This window comes from Pithys albifrons, chromosome 14 (genome assembly GCF_047495875.1).
Source record: "Pithys albifrons albifrons isolate INPA30051 chromosome 14, PitAlb_v1, whole genome shotgun sequence".
In the NCBI taxonomy this organism is placed as follows: domain Eukaryota; kingdom Metazoa; phylum Chordata; class Aves; order Passeriformes; family Thamnophilidae; genus Pithys; species Pithys albifrons.
In genome coordinates, this window is record NC_092471.1 from 20,234,629 (window position 1) to 20,254,289 (window position 19,661).

Here is a 19,661-nt window from a genome sequence, read left to right on the forward strand (position 1 = left end):
TCTGCCCCAGGGAACAGGGACAGGAGGAGAAGGCACAGCCTCAGGCTGGTCCAGGGGAGGTTTAGGTTGGATATTGGAAATTCCTTCATGGAAAGGCCTGTCCAGCCCTGGCACAGCTGCCCAGGGTAGGGGCAGAGTCCCCATCCCTGGGGGGATTTTAACAGCCATGTGGATGTGGCACTTGGGGCCATGGGTCAGTGGTGGCCTTGGCAGTGCTGGGGGATGGTTGGACTCAGTCTGACAGGGCTTTTCCCACTCAGACGATTCTGTGATTCCGGCGGGGGGGGTGGGGGCTGTTGTTGTCCCTACCGCACTCCTGTTCCTCTCCAATGCTGTGCTCTCCAGCTGGTGCAGCTTCTCCCGGGGCTGCTCCGCCGTGTCCTTCCCTCCCGCAGAGAAGGTGAGAGCCCGGGGGGAGGCCCTGAGCACCTCGGGGGCTGGGGCTGCCCCATTCCCCGGGGGCTTTGGGGCCAGCCCTGGCCCCTCCAGCCGGGCCTCCATCCCACCCCAGCACAGCCCCAAGCCCCGGGCTGGGGGCGGTTTTGGTTTCTCTTTTGTTGTTGGACCGGACCCGATGGGCAGTTGGAAACTGCAGAGCTTTGATATTTCTACAAAGCTGTTTTTTGTACGCAGGAATAAGCCAGAAAGAGTTGTGTTTGCTCCGTGTGTGTGGTGCTTTGGGGCAGTGTGGGGCGGGGAGAGGGGCCACAGCAGAGCAGTGGAGGCTCCTCTACCTTCTTGCCAGGAGCAGAGGGGCTGGGCTGGGCACAGCGGTGGCATTGGTGGGATGACACGTGAACTGGAGAACCAGGGGGGTGGTCAGGTCCTTCCTTTGGCACCAGAGTGCCAGCCTTTACCTTCAGGGGTGGTCAGTACAGCTGCGGTGGTTTAGGAATGATGTTCCCCCATTTACTGTTCCCACTGAAACACCCCAGGGCAAACCGGCGGCATTCAGAGGAGAAATGGGGTGCGAAAAGGTCAGGACCAGGGGCTGAGATAAGGACAGTTGATTAGAAACAGCAGTGAAATAAGAAACAGCACCAACACCAGTACTAATAACAGTGTGCAAGGCAGGGTGTGATTCACAGGTGATCACTCACCGTGTGGAACAGGCACCACTCAACTGCACACCTTGGAAAGCTGGAGAGAACCCCCCAAACTCCATCCCCCCGGCACAGGCACATGGCTGAGGTGGGGTCAGTAACCCCGGGGTCCTGCCGTGCCCCTCCTGGCTGCTGCACGAGTTAACCCTGTCCTGACTGGGTGCCCCGTGCCCATCAAAGCCACTCCATCCCTGCCCTCCACAACTGGGCAGGGGAGAGAAAATACAGTGTAAAGTTCATGAGTGAGATGAGGACAGGGAGAGGTCACTCACTGGTCACTGTCGCGTTCGAACCAGACAGAACTTGGGGATATTAACTGAATTTATTACTAACAAAATCAGAGCAGGAAAAGGAGAAGTAAAATAAATCTTAACACCTTTCCTTCATCCCCCCCTCCTTTCCGGGCTCTGCCTCCTCCCCCTCCAGCGGGACAGGGAGATGGGAATGGGGGTCACGGGCAGGTCATCCCACGTTCCTGAGGCTGCTCAGGGAGGGGAGCCCTTCCCCTGCTCCAGGGTGGGGTCCCTCCCACGGGACACGGTTCTCCACGATCTTCTGCAGTGTGAGTCCTTCCCACAGGTTACAGTTCTTCACCAGCTGCTGCAACGTGGGTCCCTTTCCATGGGGTCAGTCCTTCAGGAGCTGCTCCAGTGTGGGTTCCCCATGGATTCCCCAGCTCTACCAGCAAACCTGCTCTGGTGTGGGCTCCTCCCTGCCAGGACCCTGCTCCAGCTCAAGCTTCCCACAGGGTCACATCCCCCTTTCAGGCATCCCCCTGGGATCCTCCGTGGGCTGCAGGTGGGTCTCTGCACCCTGTGCTGTAGAGGCACAGCCTTCTCACCATGGGCTGCCCCACGGGCTGCAGGGGAATCTTAGCTTGGCACCTGGGGCAGCTCCTGCCCCACCTTCTGCACTGCCCTTGGGGTCTGCAGGGCTGTTCCTCCACATACTCTCTCCTCTCTTCTCTGGACCCAATTCCATCTGTGCAGTAACTTCTTTTTCCTCCTTCAAGTTGTTTTCCCCGAGGTGTCACTGCCATCTCTGCTGGGCTCAGCCTTGGCCGGCACCGGCTCCATCCTGGACCAGCTGCAGTTGGCTGTGCTGGACATGGGGGAAGCTTCTGACAGCTGCTCAGCCACCCTGGAGCCCTCCTGCTACTAAAACCTGGCCACAACAAACCCAACAGATATTCCAGATTGTCTCTGTCATGCCCAGATTCTACACCTCCCAACCTATATGTATCTATATATACATCTATTTACACAAGCACAGGTATTGTTCCCCTAGTCAGTGGTGGTCCTTCCAAGATGTCTGTTGAGTTCCTTTAGTCCAGAACTGTGGGTTCTGTCCATCCTAGATGTCTTCCAGGGCAGCAGGGCTGGGGTGTTGGCTGGCTCAGGCTGCATCAGGAGCTCCTGCCTGGTGTATCTGGAGCACTCCATCCATCCATCCTCTCCTCATGGCCACACAGTGGCAGTGTCACTCAGCAGCCACTGTCACACAGTTCCACACTGCAGGCTGTTCTCACCCAAAATCAAATCCCCTTGAGGGACACGTTGTGTTTCCCCATCCTGCAACACCCACCGAGTGCACCCAGGTCCTAGAGTGAAAACAACCCCATGGATGTGTTTGCCTTTGTTTGAAGCAGGACTGATCCAAACTGTCCTCCCTCTCACATTCCTCATGGGAAAGGCAGGGAGTTTATCCCCTCCTACAGCAGCACAGGGAGGTTTGGGTTGGGGGAGCCGCTGGTGCGAACTAACCAGGTGGCTTTGGCTGAGTGATCCCAGTGTTTGAAGGTGCCACCACCCATTGCCTTCAGTGTGCTTTGTAACAGTCCATTGTTCCATTCAGCTTCCCCTGAGGCAGGTGCATGGCAGGGAATATGATCCCCCCACTCCATCCCGAGCTCTCTGGGGGCCGTGTCACCACAGGACTTGATTTCCAGACCCAGGATGGCATTCCATGGGCACAGTGGTTGGCACTGGCTGCTTGATGCCCGTGTGCCTGCAGGAATGCCAGGTGAGCTGGTCGGGGTGCACAAACTTCCAGGTGCAGCCTTTCCAGATGCACTTGGGCTTCTCTACTGCACAGGGGGGCACAGAGGGGTCAGCGCTGCCGTGGCGACCCCCACGTGCTCCCTGGCAATTCCCAGAGAAGGGCAATCCCTCGGCCCCTCCAACCCCCGGCAATTCCCAGAGAAGGGCAATCCCTCAGCCCCTCCAACCCCCGGCAATTCCCAGGGAAGGGCAATCCCTCGGCATCTCCGCCCGGCAATTACAAGCGAAGTGCAATCCCTCGGCCCCTCCAACCCCCGGCAATTCCCAGGGAAGGGCAATCCCTCGGCCCCTCCACCCCCCCGCAATTCCCAGGGTAGGGCAATCCCTCGGCCCCTCCGCCCGGCCCGTGCCCAGCACGGCCCGCTGGCGCCACCGGGTGCCCGAGCGGTGCCGTCGGGTCCCAGCGGCGCCCGCCGGCAGCGCAGCCCAGCCCGTATTTGGGGGTGCCCTGCCCCAGCAGCCTCCCATGGCACAGCCGGGGGTCCCAGCCCCACACACGGGAAGCCCCCCGGGACAGAGGGACCTTTGGGGTGTTGGGGTTGGCGAGGAGAGGGGAGCCCTCCATAACCAGCCTGGGGGGGGGCGAGCAGAAGGGTCCCCTGGGCATGACTTTGGGTACCAGCACCCCGAAAATGACCAGCACAGAGCCCAAGTGCCCCAAAGGTACCTAAGGGGGCTGCCCTGAACCCTGACAGAGGGTGACAGCACCTCCAAAGGGCTCCCCATGCGCCCACAGGGCACCTGCCAAGAGCCCTGCCATGTCCCCCCAAAGGGCACCTCCCAAGAGCATCCCCTGTCCCCAAAGGTTACCCTTCAGCCCTGCCCCAGGGTGGCCGCACCCTGAGCCCCCAGAGGGACTCCCCAGTCTCTGGCAGAGGGTGCCAGAACCCCCAAAGACAGTCCTGAGCCCACAAAGGACCCCTTTCTGTTTTTTTCAGGAGCACCTGCATTCCCCAAAGCCCCTCCCCAAGGCCCTCAGAGTGCCCAGCTGGAGTTCTCCCCCCCTCGCCACCCCCAGCACCCCGAGGGTCCCTCTGCGCCGGAGGGTTCCCGGTGCCCCCGTGTGTGGGGCTGGGACCCCCGGCTGTGCCATGGGGGGGCTGCTGGGGCAGGGCACCCCCAAATACGGGCTGGGCTGGGCTGTACTACCGGCGGGCGCCGCTGGGACCAGACGGCACCGCTCGGGCACCCGGTGGCGCCAGCGGGCCGTGCTGGGCACGGGCCGGGCGGAGGGGCCGAGGGATTGCCCTTCCCTGGGAATTGCCGGGGGGTGGAAGGGCCGAGGGATTGCCCTTCCCTGGGAATTGCCGGGGGGTGGAGGGGCCGAGGGATTGCCCTTCGCTGGGAATTGCCGGGCGGAGATGCCGAGGGATTGCCCTTCCCTGGGAATTGCTGGGGGATGGAGGGGCCGAGGGATTGCCCTTCCCTGGGAATTGCTGGGGGTTGGAGGGGCTGAGGGATTGCCCTTCGCTGGGAATTGCCGGGCGGAGATGCCGAGGGATTGCCCTTCCCTGGGAATTGCTGGGGGATGGAGGGGCCGAGGGATTGCCCTTCCCTGGGAATTGCTGAGGGATGGAGGGGCCGAGGGATCGCCCTTCCCTGGGAATTGCCCTACCTGGGAATTGCTAGAGGGGCACGGGGTGGTCGCTATGGCAGCACTGAGCCCTCTGTGCCCCTCCCGTGCATTAGAGAAGCCCCACAAGTGCACGTGGAAAGGCTGCACCTGGAAGTTTGTCCAATCACGAGCTCACCTGGCATTCCCCCGGGCATCGAGCCCTTCCTCACCTTGGGAGCCGTGGGAAGCACAGAGGCAGGGGGGCTATGGGCCCCTGGGCAGGAGCTGTTGGCTCTTCTCTTTCCATCCCCAGCCACTGTCCCAGCAGGATGAAGGGATGTCAGATGTCTCAGAATCACAGAATCAATTATTTTGGAAAAGTCCAACGTGTGACTGACACCACCTTGTCCCCCAGCCCAGAGCACTGAGCGCCATGTCCAGACATTCCATCAACACCTCCAGGGATGAGGATTCCACCACCTTCCTGGGCAGCCCCTTCCAATATCTAACTACCCCTTCTGTGAAGTTTTCCCTAATATCCAATATCAAACTTCCCTGGCCCAGCCTGAGGCCGTTCCCTCTCCTCCTGTCCCTGTTCCTGGAGCAGAGCCCGACCCCTGTCCTGGCTCCCCCCTCCTGGCAGGGATTGCAGAGCCAGAAGGTGCCCCCTAAGCCTCCTTTTCTCCAGCTGAGCCCTCCCAGCTCCCTCAGCCTCTCCTGCTGCTCCAGCCCCTTCCCCAGCTCCATTCCCTTTCCTGGACCCGTTCCACAGACACACAGTGACACAGGAACAGCCCAAGCTGGTACCTCACAGGAGCCCCAACAAAACCCCTGGGCATTTATCCTCTCCAAGTCCAAGCTCGGCAGGTCTCGCTCTTCCTCCCAGTCCTTGGTTGTTGCTCTGTCTCCCAGGGGGCCTTTTTTAACACAAACATCCCCCTCCCACTCCTGTTCCCCTCCAATGCTGTGCTCTCCAGCTGGTGCAGCTTCTCCCGGGGCTGCTCCACCGTGTCCTTCCCTCCCGCAGAGAAGGTGACAGCCCGGGGGGAGGCCCTGAGCACCTCGGGGGCTGGGGCTGCCCCATTCCCCGGGGGCTTTGGGGCCAGCCCTGGCCCCTCCAGCCGGGCCTCCATCCCACCCCAGCACAGCCCCAAGCCCCGGGCTAGGGGCGGTTTTGGTTTCTCTTTTGCTGTTGGTCCCGACCCGATGGGCAGTTGGAAACTGCAGAGCTTTGATATTTCTACAAAGCTGTTTTTTGTACGCAGGAATAAGCCAGAAAGAGTTGTGTTTGCTCCGTGTGTGTGGTGCTTTGGGGCAGTGTGGGGCGGGGAGAGGGGCCACAGCAGAGCAGTGGAGACTCCCCTGCCTCCTCCATGCCAGGAGCAGAGGGGCTGGGCTGGGCACAGCGGTGGGTTTGGGTTTAATAATCCCCCTTTCCCCAGGAACTGGAGAAGAACTTTCTGTGCTGTGGGAGAATGTGGCTTTTCCTTCCTTTTGAACAACTCCAGCAGGACACACCAGCACCTCAACCTGCCTTTGGCTTCAGCAGTGGCCCCTCGAGGTGATCCCTCACCCACCCCTGTGGCATCCTGGACCTCCAGGTGGCACAGGGGGACACACACCCCTCAGAGGTGGCAGTGAAGGGGTTGGTGGTGCCCCCCCACTCCCTCTCCTCTCCTGCTGTGGTTCCTGCTGTGATCCATTGGCTCAGTGCTTTGCTACAAGAGACTCTCTAAAGGCAAACCCAGAAACTTTAAAGGCAAAAAAAGAGGATTTTTTAAAGGCAAAAATGGCTTTTTAAAGAAGCTCAGCCAAATATCCCCTGAATGTCTGGGAGTGGTTTTCCATCCTGGAAGCAGTGGGGGCAGGTGAGCTCTTCCCTGCCACTGCCTCAGTTTGCTGGTGGAGGAGCAAGAGGAACTGGAACAAAGAGGAATTTTCCCAAGAAAGACCCCAAGAGTGTTCTGTGAGATTTTGGCCCTTGTGGACCAAACCCTGAGGTGTTTTTGCCCCAACCTGAGGCAGCCCCCGGTGGTGGTGCTGAGACCTGGCAGGGGAGGAATTCCTATGAGTGGGACACTGCTCAGAAACTCTGATGACTGAGACACCTCCAGGTGGCCCTGAGCACCCAGGTGTCCCCATGTCACCCCTCCCAGCTGCCAACCCCAGCTCTGTCTTGCCCTGGAGGGGAAATCGTGTCAGCCTCACGTCTGAGGTGCCAGCGCTGCCTGAGCTCACTCTAGTGGGAATGTCCTTCCAGGGGAAAGGGCCTTTTTCCCTGGTTTTCCACCATGCATCCCACCTTGCCTCTCCTGCAGGTGGCCTGGGCTGGGCATCTGGCTGAAGTGTGCCAATCTGTCACTGCTGAGGAGAGGCAAACACCCCAGCCCCTGAGCAAACCTCCCTCCTGCCCGGCCCCACTCATCTCCTGCTGCTGATGGGTGAGCTGGGGAACCCTCAGACCACCCTCTTTGTGGGCTCCCTGGCTCTGTCCTGCTCCAGTTTCACCTCCTTCATCCCTTCTCCTGCCTCTGGGACACTTTTCGTGGTGCTGGGTGTCCCCCAGGGATCACTGTTGGGTGCAGTTCTGTTTAACATCTTTATTGATGATTTAGATGAGGGGATTGAGTCCATCATCAGCAAATTTGCTGATGACACCAAGTTGGGAGGGAGTGTCGAGCTGCTGGAGGGCAGGAGGGCTCTGCAGAGGGACCTGGACAGGCTGGAGGGCAGGAGGGACCTGCAGAGGCTGGAGGGCAGAACGGCTCTGCAGAGGGACCTGCACAGGCTGGAGGGCAGGAGGGCTCTGCAGAGGGACCTGCACAGGCTGGAGGGATGGGCTGATTCCAATGGGATGAAGTTCACCAAGGCCAAGTGCAGGTCCTGCCCTTTGGCCACACCAACCCCCTGCAGCAGCACAGGGTGGGCACAGAGTGGCTGGAGAAGGACAGGGGCAAAGGGACCTGGGGGTTGGATTGACAGGAGGCTGAAGATGAGCCAGCAGAGTGTGGCCAGGTGGGCAAGAAGGCCAATGGCATCGTGGCCTGGCTCAGCAATGGGGTGGCAGCAGGCCCAGGGCAGTGACCCTTCCCCTGGACTCAGCACTGGGGAGGCCACACCTGGAGTGTTGTGTTCAGTTCTGGGCCCCTCAGGTCAGGAAAGAGATTGAGGGGCTGGAGCGGGGCCAGAGAAGAGCAACGAGGCTGGAGAAGGGACTGGAGCACAAGTGCTGTGGGGAGAGGCTGAGGGAGCTGGGGGTGTTCAGGCTGGAGAAGAGGAGGCTCAGAGGTGACCTCAGCACTGTCTGGAACTGCCTGAAGGGAAGTTCTGGCCAGGTGGGGGTTGGTCTCTTCTCCCAGGCACTCAGCAATAGGACAAGGGGGCACGATGGGCTCAAGCTCTGCCAGGGGACATTGAAGTTGGAGAGCAGAAAGAAATTCTTTGCAGAGAGAGTGCTCAGGGATTGGAATGGGCTGCCCAGAGAGGGGGTGGATTCCCCATCCCTGGAGGTTTTTCAGCTGAGCTTGGCCGTGGCACTGAGTGCCATGATCTGGTAAAGGGACTGGAGTTGGACCAAGGGTTGGACTTGATGATCTCGGAGATCTTTTCCAACCCAATCCATCCTGTGATTCCCAAGTCCCTTGGCATGGTGAGTGGGTTCCACACAACTGGATTGGGCAGTGGGAAGGGGGTGCAGCCCTCAGGTCTTGGGAGAAGGTGCAAAGGCCTGGGGGGTCACACAGGGTCCTGTGTCAAACACAGGTGACAAAGAGACATCAGTCCCCTCTCTGGCATTGGCATCACTCTGCAGTTGGAGAAGATGCCCAGCTCCTGCCACCCAGACAGCAGATGCCAACCCCTCCCCCAGGCCTGGAATCACCATCCCAGGAGGTCCAGGCTCTGCTTCCTCCCAACCTGCTCCCCATGGGGAGGGCCTAAGGGCACTAATAGGCTTTAATTGCTCTGAGCAGCCCCACCTGAGACCCCCACCCACACTCATGGGCCCACTTAAGCTCAGACTGGACCCTTTAGCTCCTCCTTTTGCTGTGCTGGAGCTGTTTTAGCCCCTCTACAACCATAGACCCTCCTCATTGTCTACCTTGGACCTGCCTCATCCTCTGTGATCCTGGGCACCATCCCCCAGCTCGTGCCCAGGCCAAGAGCAAGGTGAACTCCAGGGAGGTCTGTGCCACCCCTTTCTTGAGGCAGGTGGTCCCTGAGCATCAGCAAAGCCCTTCAGTGGCTGCAGAGCTGCCAGACCCTGGAGAGTGAGGGGACATCCAGCTCCACACCCTCTGGGAGATTCTCCATGGCTGGCTGGGGTTGTGTTTGTGACTTGGCTCTTCCCCTGGTGGGTGCTGGAGGGTCTCCCTGTGTGGTGGGAGCTGATGGTGTTCCCTGGGCAGTCTGACTGGGCTGGACTGGGGGGAACTGGACTTTGCTGCAGCTCTTGGGGCTGGCTTTAGTTTTGGCCCTTACCCTCCTGGGTGGGCTCAGGGAGGGCAGGAGGTTCAGCCCCTCAGTGTGGGAGGTGTCCCTGGGCTGGGTGCGTTTTGTGGAGCTGGAGAGGTGGATCCTGTTGCAGGACCCCGAGGTCCAGCCCTGCAGCCCAGATGGGAACATGAACAATCCCCCTGCACGGTTTCCAGGTTTGGCAAAGCTCTGAGACTGGGGTCTTTTTTGGGAAAAAAGGCAGATACCATCCCTTTCCTCCTACCTGCCACTTGTTCTGGAAATTTTCTTCAGCCTCAGGCCCTTCTGCTTCCTCCCCACCCTCCTCCTCTGCCAGGAATTCCTGGAGTAGCTGCTCAGTTTCCCTGCCCGGGGCTGTGATACCTCCCAGTGTCCCAGCCCGACTGGGGGCACTGGGGGCCTCCCCAGCTCCTCGGGGCTCTTTCCCCATCCCCTGCCTGCCCTTTTCCCTGGGCGGGAGAAGAATTTAGCAATCCCCAAATTGCTTCCCCCTGCCCATGAGTGGTGTCTGGGGGGGTCTGCAGCCTGTTGGGGGGTCCTGTTGGGTGGGGTAGCCCCGGGGTGTGCAGGGGGTGGTGATGTCCTTGTCCCAGGGGTGCAAGGCTCGTCCCTGTCCTTGCTCCGGGATCACAGGAGGTCCCTCTGGAGGGTCCCCTGTCCCCTTCCCAGCTGGGGGTCCAGGGCCTGCCCCTCCCTCCCTCCCTCCAGCCCAGCACTGCCCAGACTGGTTTAGCAAGTGCATGGGGCTGCTTCCCCTTTGAAGGGATCCCTGGAAGGATTTGATGGCTGGAAACCTCCCGAGGAGGCGAAAGGAAGAGACAAAAATAGGTGGTTTTGGGTTTCGGTGGGGGAGTGGAGGAGGCACAGGGTGGCTCGGCAGCTTCGCACACCTTTGTCTGCTGGTCGTGGGGACGGGCAAGGGCGAGGTTGTCCCTCTTCCTGTGTGTCCCAGAGGAATCCCGAGCAGTGTCCAGGCTGAACCAGGAGCTCCTGGCGCCAGTCTGGGGTGGCCTGGCCCCAGGGAGGCAGAGAGGACAGGGGATGTCCAGCACGGCACAGCGACAGGTGGGTGCTCCAGGTGTGGCTTTGGGGGTGGGTCTGGGGGAGGAAAAGCTGCTCCAGGGGGAAAGTGGGGCTTGGAGACCCCTTCCCCTGCCCCCACCTCCTGGGTGGGATGTGCTGTGGGACCCCAGCAGGGATGGAGCCAGGGCTGTGCTGCTGGGCTGTCACCCATGGGGTGGCACCAGGCCAGTTGTGGGGTCTGGGGATGGGTGGCAGCCCTTGGGGCCCACCCCAGTGATGGGGTCTGGGGATGGGTGGCAGCCCTTGGGGCCCACCCCAGTGATGGGGTCTGGGGATGGGTGGCAGCCCTTGGGGCCCACCCCAGTGATGGGGTCGGGGTCTGGGGATGGGTGGCAGCCCCTGGGGCCCACCCCAGTTGTGGGGTCTGGGGATGGGTGGCAGCCCTTTGGGGCCCACCCCAGTGATGGGGTCGGGGTCTGGGGATGGGTGGCAGCCCCTGGGGCCCACCCCAGTGATGGGGTCGGGGTCTGGGGATGGGTGGCAGCCCCTGGGGCCCACCCCAGTGATGGGGTCGGGGTCTGGGGATGGGTGGCAGCCCTTGGGGCCCACCCCAGTGATGGGGTCTGGGGATGGGTGGCAGCCCCTGGGGCCCACCCCAGTGATGGGGTCGGGGTCTGGGGATGGGTGGCAGCCCTTTGGGGCCCACCCCAGTGGTGGGGTCTGGGGATGGGTGGCAGCCCTTGGGGCCCACCCCAGTGATGGGGTCTGGGGATGGGTGGCAGCCCCTGGGGCCCACCCCAGTGATGGGGTCTGGGGATGGGTGGCAGCCCTTGGGGCCCACCCCAGTGATGGGGTCTGGGGATGGGTGGCAGCCCTTGGGGCCCACCCCAGTGATGGGGTCTGGGGATGGGTGGCAGCCCTTGGGGCCCACCCCAGTGATGGGGTCTGGGGATGGGTGGCAGCCCTTGGGGCCCACCCCAGTGATGGGGTCTGGGGATGGGTGGCAGCCCTTGGGGCCCACCCCAGTGATGGGGTCTGGGGATGGGTGGCAGCCCTTGGGGCCCACCCCAGTGATGGGGTCTGGGGATGGGTGGCAGCCCTTGGGGCCCACCCCAGTGATGGGGTCTGGGGATGGGTGGCAGCCCTTGGGGCCCACCCCAGTGATGGGGTCTGGGGATGGGTGGCAGCCCTTGGGGCCCACCCCAGTGATGGGGTCTGGGGATGGGTGGCAGCCCTTGGGGCCCACCCCAGTGATGGGGTCTGGGGATGGGTGGCAGCCCTTGGGGCCCACCCCAGTGATGGGGTCTGGGGATGGGTGGCAGCCCCTGGGGCCCACCCAGCACTGCTGGGGGCAGGCTGGGGGTGTCTCTGGCTGCCAGCAGTGCCTGGCATAATTTGGGGGGCAGGAGCTGAGGTTCAGTGCTCAGCCTGATCCATCCTGCCTCCAGATTTGGTGCTGTGCTCGTAGGTGAGAGGAGCACCCAGGTATCCCATGCCCCTGAGTGCTCAATCCCCACCTCCTGCTGGGACTGGGGCTCTGGCTCCCCAGTTCTCCCCCAGGCACCACCAGCAGCCCCATCTCCTCTGCTGCTTTGCAAAGAGATTTCAGCTCCACCCCCCTGGCTTGAGGCACTGTGGACCCTCCATCACCCCCTTCACTGGGTCTCCCTTCCCCCAGCCCCCTTCAGCATCTTGGTGTCAGCTTTTCCTGCAGGAGGGAATTCTGCCTGGAATGATAGAGGAAAAGAGAGGAATGTTGGGAGGGAAGTGCTGTGTGGTGGGGTCAGGGAGTGCTGCCGTTATCGCTGTACCAGACGTGCTGTGCTGGCCTTGGTGGCACGTGGGGCCACCATGGCACCTGAGCCCCACGGGGGTGGGGGGCAAAGTCCCAGGTGGGGGGATGGACTCAAGGCCAGCAGCAGATAAGGGCCCTGCCGTGGCTTTGGCCCATCCCTGTGAGGAGAAGCTGCTCTGCCTTGGGAAATCCCTGCTGGGCAGACACAGCCTGGAGTGTCCCTGCCCCAGGAATGGGGGTGCAAGCCCAGGCTCAGGATGGGGTGGGGAGGGAAGGAACTCTCTTGGTTTAAGTCATAGAATTCCTGGAATGGTTTGGCTTGGAAGGGACCTTAAAAATTGCCTAGTCCAAACCCCCTGCCATGGGCAGGGACACCTCCCACCAGCCCAGGGTGCTCCAAGCCCTGTTCAACCTGGCCTTGGACACTCCCAGGGATGGGGCAGCCACAGCTTCTCTGCCCAACCTGTGCCAGGGCCTGCCCACCCTCACAGGGAAAAGCTTTCCATGCATGGTCTTGCAAGGCTTGGTGGAGATGTCCCCATCATCCTGGGAGCCCAAGTGTGTGCTCCAGCAGCAGCTCAGCTTGCCTGGAAAACAGAGCCATGCCCGGCTTGCCTGGAAAACAGAGCCATGCAGGGCTCCTGGCAAGGCCTGAACTTTTCCCCGTGTTTGCTTTTCCAAGGGCTCAGTGTGCTCTGCTCTCTGGGATGCTCAGCCCCACCAGCTGGTGCTTTTTAGCCCCTGGTGTAGGAATGGCAGCTGTGAGACACCAAACCTCTGCTGTCCTGGAATCCTCTGAGTGACCACGGGCCTCATGTGGCTGGCCTGGAGATCCCAGAGTGGCAGGAATCCCCCGGGAACAGGCTGTCCCCTTCCCTGGCAGGAGCCCTTTCCCTTTGGCCAGGGCAGCAGAGCAGCCTGAGGGGTGCCAGCAGTGACCCCCCGTGTGGGATCCTGCCTGGGAGACACAGGGAAGCTGGGAAGGGATTTGAGGTGGGTGAGCAGAGACTGGGCTTTCCTGAGCTTGGCACAGTGCAGCTCCTTGGGAAGGATCTGGGGGCAGCTGGAGTTGGATGTGTCCAGAGAATGGCTTTTCTTTTCTTTTTTCTTTGCCAGACTGGTGATTTTTATTCCCCTGGATCTCTATTTTTACACTCCTTTTCCAAAAGTGAAACCCAAACGCTTCGTGCTGGAGAGTCCTGTGCCCTCCTACCTGTCTGTGCCTTTCCAGCTTGTCATTAGTTGTTGTTTTTTCCTTCCTCTCACTGAGTTTGTCCCTTTTAGTTTTATTTCTTCCCTTTTTTCCCCCTGGGAATAAGAAGTGTAAGCAAGCAGGAATCTCCTTTCTGTTCTTTGTCAGTTATCACACAAGATTCAACCATTCCACTGAAAACTGATTTTTTTTTTATTTAAAATGAGCCATGGCTGTAAAAAAACCTCAAACAACCCCCTGTTTCAGTGCAAGGGACTCACCTTGGGGGATGCTGTCCCAGCTGGGGGGGTGTTTGAGCCCTTGGTGGGCTCCAGCCCTTGGAGCTGGGTGGGGACCGAGTCCCTCCATCCCACAGGAGCCAGTTGGTGGTGCTGGAGCTGCCTGGATGCTGTGATGGAGTGTGGCTGATGAGGAGGTCCTGGCCACCTGCTTGGGGCTGGGGAAGTGAGCCTGAGGGTCCTGGAGCTTCCCAAGCATTGTGTTGGAGTGTGAAGAACCTCCTGGACACCTGCTTGGGGTTGGGGCCTGAGTCTGGGCATGCCAGAGCTTCCCAAGCACTGTGTTGGAGTGTGATTGTAGGAGAACCTCCAGACCACCTGCTTGGGGTTGGGAACTGACTCCTGGGGTGCTGGAGCTTCCCAAGCACTGTGTGGGAGTGTGGTAGAACCTCCTGGCCACCTGGTTGGGGTTGGGGACTGAATCCTGGGGTGGCAGAGTTTCCCAAGCACCACGTTGGAGTGTGATTGTAGGAGAACCTCCAGACCACCTGCTTGGGGTTGGGGACTGAATCCTGGGGTTCTGGAGCTTCCCAGACACCGTGTCAGAGCATGGCTGGTGTCAGAGCTCCTGGTCACCCACTCAGAGTCTGAGAGTTCCAGAGCTTCCCAAGGACTGTGTTGGAGTGTGGTTATAGAAGAACCTCCTGATCACCCTCCTGGGGTTGGGAACTGAGTCCTGGGGTGCTGGAGCTTCTTCCCAAGCACCGTGCCAGAGTGTGGTTGTAGGAGAACCTCCTGACCACCAGGTTGGGGACTGAATCCTGAGGTTCTGGAGCTTCCCAAGCACCATGCTGGAGTGTGATTGTAGGAGAACCTCCTGACCACCTTGTTGGGGTTGGGAACTGACTTCTGGGGTGCTGGAGCTTCCCGAGCGCTGTGCTGGACTGTGCTTGTAGGAGAACCTCCCAACCACCCATCTGGGGTTGGGACCTGAGTCTGGCACTGCCAGAGCTTCCTGAGCACCGTGCTGGAGTGTGGTTGTAGGAGAACCTCACCTGGGGCTGGGGCCTGGCTCCTGGGTGCCAGAGCTCCCTGGTACTGTCAGAGCATGGCTGGTGTCAGAGCTCCTGGCCACCCACTCAGGGTTGGGGCCTGAGTCTGAGGCTGCCAGAGCTTCCCAAGAGGACTGTGTTGGCGTGTGGTTGTAGGAGAACCTCTTGATCACCCTCCTGGGGTTGGGGACTGACTCCTGGGGTGCTGGAGCTTCCTGAGCACTGTGTGGGAGTGTGAAGAACCTCCTGGCCACCTGCTTGGTGTTGGGGACTGAATCCTGAGGGGACAGAGCTTCCCAAGCACCATGCTGGAGTGTGATTGTAGGAAAACCTCCTGGCCACCTGGTTGGGGTTGGGGATTGACTCCAGGGGTGCCAGAGCTTCCGAAGCACCATGTTGGGGTACGGCTGCTGGTGGAGCTCCCAGCCAACTGCTTGGGATTGGGGACTGAATCCTGAGGTGCTGGTGCTTCCCAAGCACCGTGTCAGAGTGTGGTTGTAGGAGAACGTCCTGACCACCTTGTTGGGGTTGGGGACTGACTCCTGGGGTTCTGGAGCTTCCCAAGCACTGTGTCAGAGCATGGCTGGTGTCAGAGCTCCTGGCCACCCACTCAGGGCTGGGGCCTGAGTCTGGGACTGCCAGAGCTTCCCAAGGACTGAGTTGGAGTGTGATTGTAGGAGAACCTCCTGGCCACTCATTCAGAGTTGGGGATTGAATCCAGGGGTGCCAGAGCTTCCCGAGCACCATGTTGGGGTACGGCTGCTGGTGAAGCTCCCAGCCAACTGCTTGGGGTTGGGGACTGACTCCGGGGGTGCTGGAGCTTCCCAAGCACCATGTCAGAGCATGGCTGGTGCCAGAGCTCCTGGCCACCCCCTCAGGGTTGGGGCCTGGGTGCTGGAGCTCCTTGAGTTCCATGTTGGAGCATGGCTGGTGCCAGAGCTCCTGGCCACCCCTTCAGGGTTGGGGCCTGGGTGCTGGAGCTCCCTGAGCTCCGTGTTGGAGCATGGCTGGTGTCAGAGCTCCTGGCCACCCCCTCAGGGTTGGGGCCTGGGTGCTGGAGCTCCCCGAGCTCTGTGTCAGAGCTCCTGGCCACCCCCTCAGGGATGGGGCCTGGGTGCTGGAGCTCCTTGAGCTCCGTGTTGGAGCATGGCTGGTGTCAGAGCTCCTGGCCACCCCCTTAGGGTTGGGGCCTGGGTGCTGGAGCTCCCTGAGCTCCGTGTCAGAGCATGGCTGGTGTCAGAACTCCTGGTCACCCCCTCAGGTTGGGGCCTGGGTGCTGGAGCTCCCTGAGCTCCGTGTTGGAGCATAGTTGGTGTCAGAGCTCCTGTCCACCCCCTCAGGGTTGGGGCCTGGGTGCTGGAGCTCCCTGAGCTCCGTGTTGGAGCTCCTGGCCACCCCCTCAGGGTTGGGGCCTGGGTGCTGGAGCTCCTTGAGCTCTGTGTTGGAGCATGGCTGGTGTCAGAACTCCTGGCCACCCCCTCAGGGTTGGGGCCTCTGTGCTGGAGCTCCCCGAGCTCCGTGTCAGAGCTCCTGGCCACCCCCTCAGGGTTGGGGCCTGGGTGCTGGAGCTCCCCAAGCTCCATGTTGGAGCATGGCTGGTGTCAGAGCTCCTGGCCACCCCCTCAGGGTTGGGGCATGGGTGCTGGAGCTCCCCGAGCTCTGTGTCGGAGCTCCTGGCCACCCCCTCAGGGATGGGGCCTGGGTGCTGGAGCTCCTTGAGCTCCGTGTTGGAGCATGGCTGGTGTCAGAGCTCCTGTCCACCCCCTTAGGGTTGGGGCCTGGGTGCTGGAGCTCCCTGAGCTCCGTGTCAGAGCGGGGCTGGTGTCAGAACTCCTGGTCACCCCCTCAGGTTGGGGCCTGGGTGCTGGAGCTCCCTGAGCTCCGTGTTGGAGCATAGTTGGTGTCAGAGCTCCTGGCCACCTCCTCAGGGTTGGGGCCTGGGTGCTGGAGCTCCCTGAGCTCCGTGTCAGAGCTCCTGGTCACCCCCTCAGGGTTGGGGCATGGGTGCTGGAGCTCCCTGAGCTCCGTGTCAGAGCTCCTGGCCACCCCGTCAGGGTTGGGGCCTGAGTGCTGGAGCTCCCTGAGCTCCGTGTTGGAGCATAGTTGGTGTCAGAGCTCCTGGCCACCCCCTCAGGTTGGGGCCTGGGTGCTGGAGCTCCCTGAGCTCCGTGTCGGAGCATGGCTGGTGTCAGAGCTCCTGGCCACCTCCTCAGGGTTGGGGCCTGGGTGCTGGAGCTCCCTGAGCTCCGTGTCAGAGCTCCTGGCCACCCCCTCAGGTTGGGGCCTGGGTGCTGGAGCTCCCTGAGCTCTGTGCCAGAGCTCCTGGCCACCCCCTCAGGTTGGGGCCTGGGTGCTGGAGCTCCCAGAGCTCCGTGCCAGAGCGCGGCTGCCGGCAAAGCTCCTGCTCGGGGCCTTTTATGTGCCGGTGTTCCCGGTGGGGCCATCACCAGGAGCCTGATTGGCTCGGCACGGCCTCGCCGCCGCTTCCAGGTTGGCGTCGCCTTCCTCCTCCCCAGCCCAGGTAGAGCCTTCCCTGACCCGGCACTTGGCCTCCCACGGTTACACCTCTCTCCGCTCGCCTCTGCCTCCAGGCTTTTTTTTTCCCTTTTCCCCCTCCCCTTCCTTGCTTGTTCCCCCCCCCCCCCCGCTCCCTTTTTTTGTTTTATCCCTTTTTTCACTTTTGGAAGCCCCTTTCCCCGCCCTGCGGCTCTCCCCGCCGAGGGCATGAGCAGCGGGCTGGTGCTGCGCTCGCCGCTGCCCGAGGACGCCGCGGTGTTGGCACCGCTCAGAGCCGTGGGCATGGCCGGGGAGCCCGGCGAGGACACGCCGGTCTTCGAGGACATCAAAGCCCCTTCCCGGCCCCTGGAGAACCCTCCCGACCTGGCACAGGTAAGAGGGTGCAGGGAAGGGGCCTCAGGTGTGCCGAGGCTCCGGAGCCTCTCCCGAAACTCCGGTCTGGATTTGGGGTTCCATTCTGCTTCGTTTTCCTGCTCTTTGCCCAAGCAGCTCCGTGGCTTTGTCGGCTCCCTCTTCCCCCCTCGGTCGGATTTTCTCTTGGGCGTGTTGGGTTTCGTTGGTGTGTTTTTGTTGGTTCTTTTTTTTCTTTTTTGTTTGGCTCCTGCCTTCCCTCCTTACACCCTGTCTGGGAGGAGAGCCTGGGTGTTGTGGGGCTCGACCCCTGGCACCTGGGACCGGCAGGTGAGGGGGTTCCAGGGGCTCTGGGAGGACGTGGGCCTGGGCATCGCCATGTCTGTGAGTGCCAGGGGGAGAATGGGACCTCCTTTTTCATTTTATTTTATTTATTATAAGCATTTTTCTGCCACTATGTTGGGGCAGGAACACTCGTTGAAATTCCTTGGTGGCCTCCCTGCCGTGTGCCGGAGATAAAGACCCAGATAAGTGGCTTGGGGACGTTCCTGAGTGTCCATCCCTGTGCTGGGCCGTGGCAAAGCCCCTTGGAGTGCTGGTGCCATCCCAGCCAGGGGGACGAGGCTCCTTCCCAGAGTTCTGGGTGACAGACCCCTTGTCCCACCACCAAGAGCCTCCAGGTGGGAAAAGGGGGGAGCCAGGCCTGACCCCACCCTGCTGGCCCGGCTTTTGCCCCGAGTTTGGGGCGTGGGGTAATGATTAACCCCACGGCCCCAGCGCCATCTTGATCGGGTGGCAGGGCGGCTCCGGCCCCTCGTGCCACAGGGACCCCCCTCGCCCCGGCTGCCCCTCCTTGGGGACCCCCAGCAGGGCATCCCTGTGGTGGGTGCTGTGCCTTGGCACAGGGTTCTGTATGCACTGCCTGTTGCCCTCTGGGGCTGTGTCCCTCCCAGGGAGGTGTTGGCACGAGGGCAGCGTCTCCTGCGCTGCGTTTCCGTGGAAGTCCCCGGTGATCCGGCGCCCACTGGGCTGCTCATGGGTGTGGGGGTCAGGCAGGGGGCAGAGGGCTCTGCAGTCTCCTCCTCCTCCCCCTGTGGTGCTCCTGGCTTGGGGTTCTCTGTAATGCCAGGGCTGCCGAGCCGCTGCCCCTCTGTGCCAGCTTTGGGGGTTACCTGGAGCAGAGCCGGGGGGTGGCTCTGGGAAAAGGGTTGGTTGTCTCCTGGTGGGAAAGGGTGTCAGGTCCCTCCAAACCTCCCCAAAATGCTCAAGGGGTCAGTGATTTTTGCTTTCCCCTGCCCCTGTAGCCCTGCTGTGGGTGGGATGGGGTGACCCCCCCATCTCAGCCCTGGGCTGGGTGGGCAGTGCTGCCCCCTGGGCTTTGCCCAGCCCTGTGTCACCTCCTGCCCTCCTTGTGGGGGACGTGGGGAGGCAGAGCCCACCTGTGTTGAAACACCTTCACCCTCCAAGCCCATCTTTGCTGCCCTTCCAAGGGGAGAGGGGGGTTCTCACCCCAGTTTGGTCCCCGGGGTGGTGCCCCCCCCTTTCCCCCCAGGGCTTCCCTCTGGGGTGGTGGCAGCTGAGGGGGAGCCTGGGGGCTGTCACCCCTTTGCCATTGACCAGCCCGTGTCCTTTGAGGGGCAATGGGGGCTCTGGGATGGTGGCTGGGAAGCTGCAGGGGCTGGAGCTGAGTGCTGGATCATCCCCCACCTCACCCCAGGGATCGTTCTCGCCCCCCCCCCCAGGGATCGTTCTCTCCCCCCCCCCCCCCCCCCCAGGGATCGTTCTCTCCCCCCCCCCCCCCCCCCCAGGGATCGTTCTCTCCCCCCCCCCCCCCCCCCAGGGATCGTTCTCGCCCCCCCCCCCCCAGGGATCGTTCTCGCCCCCCCCCCCCCAGGGATCGTTCTCGCCCCCCCTCCAGGGATCGTTCTCGCCCCCCCAGGGATCACCCCCCCAACCCACAGATCGTCCCCCACCCCAGGGATCACCTCCTCAGCCGCCCCCCCAGGGTGCCGCGTTCTGGGTGGCATCACCCGGGGCTGGACCCCCCGTGTCCCGGGGAGGAGTTTCCCGTGCCTTTCCCCTAACGGGTGCCAGAGGCTGTGGCGCCCTCAGAGACACGGAGGGTGGGAAGGGCTGCCCGGCTGCGAGCCCTTTTGCTCCGGGCCGCTGTTTATCAGAGCGGTTTGACAGCGCTGGTGGCAAAGGCTGTGACCTGGCAGCGCTCGGGCTGTCGCCCACGGGGCATTCCTGCTGCTCCCGAGCTCGGGCAAAGGCAGGAGCAAAGCACCTCGCTGGTCTCAG

At 61.9% G+C, this 19,661-nt stretch overlaps 1 protein-coding gene across 1 annotated transcript in view; it reads left to right on the forward strand.

The window, feature by feature from the left end:
- Positions 1-17,030: 17,030 nt before the first annotated feature.
- LOC139678639 (Krueppel-like factor 5) overlaps positions 17,031-19,661 on the forward strand; it is a 33,903-nt gene continuing 31,272 nt past the window's right edge. Inside the window, exon 1 of the mRNA XM_071569619.1 lies at positions 17,031-17,381. Coding sequence (XP_071425720.1) covers positions 17,217-17,381 — 165 coding nt within the window. The 5' untranslated portion in view covers positions 17,031-17,216. The remainder of the gene's footprint in view (positions 17,382-19,661) is intronic.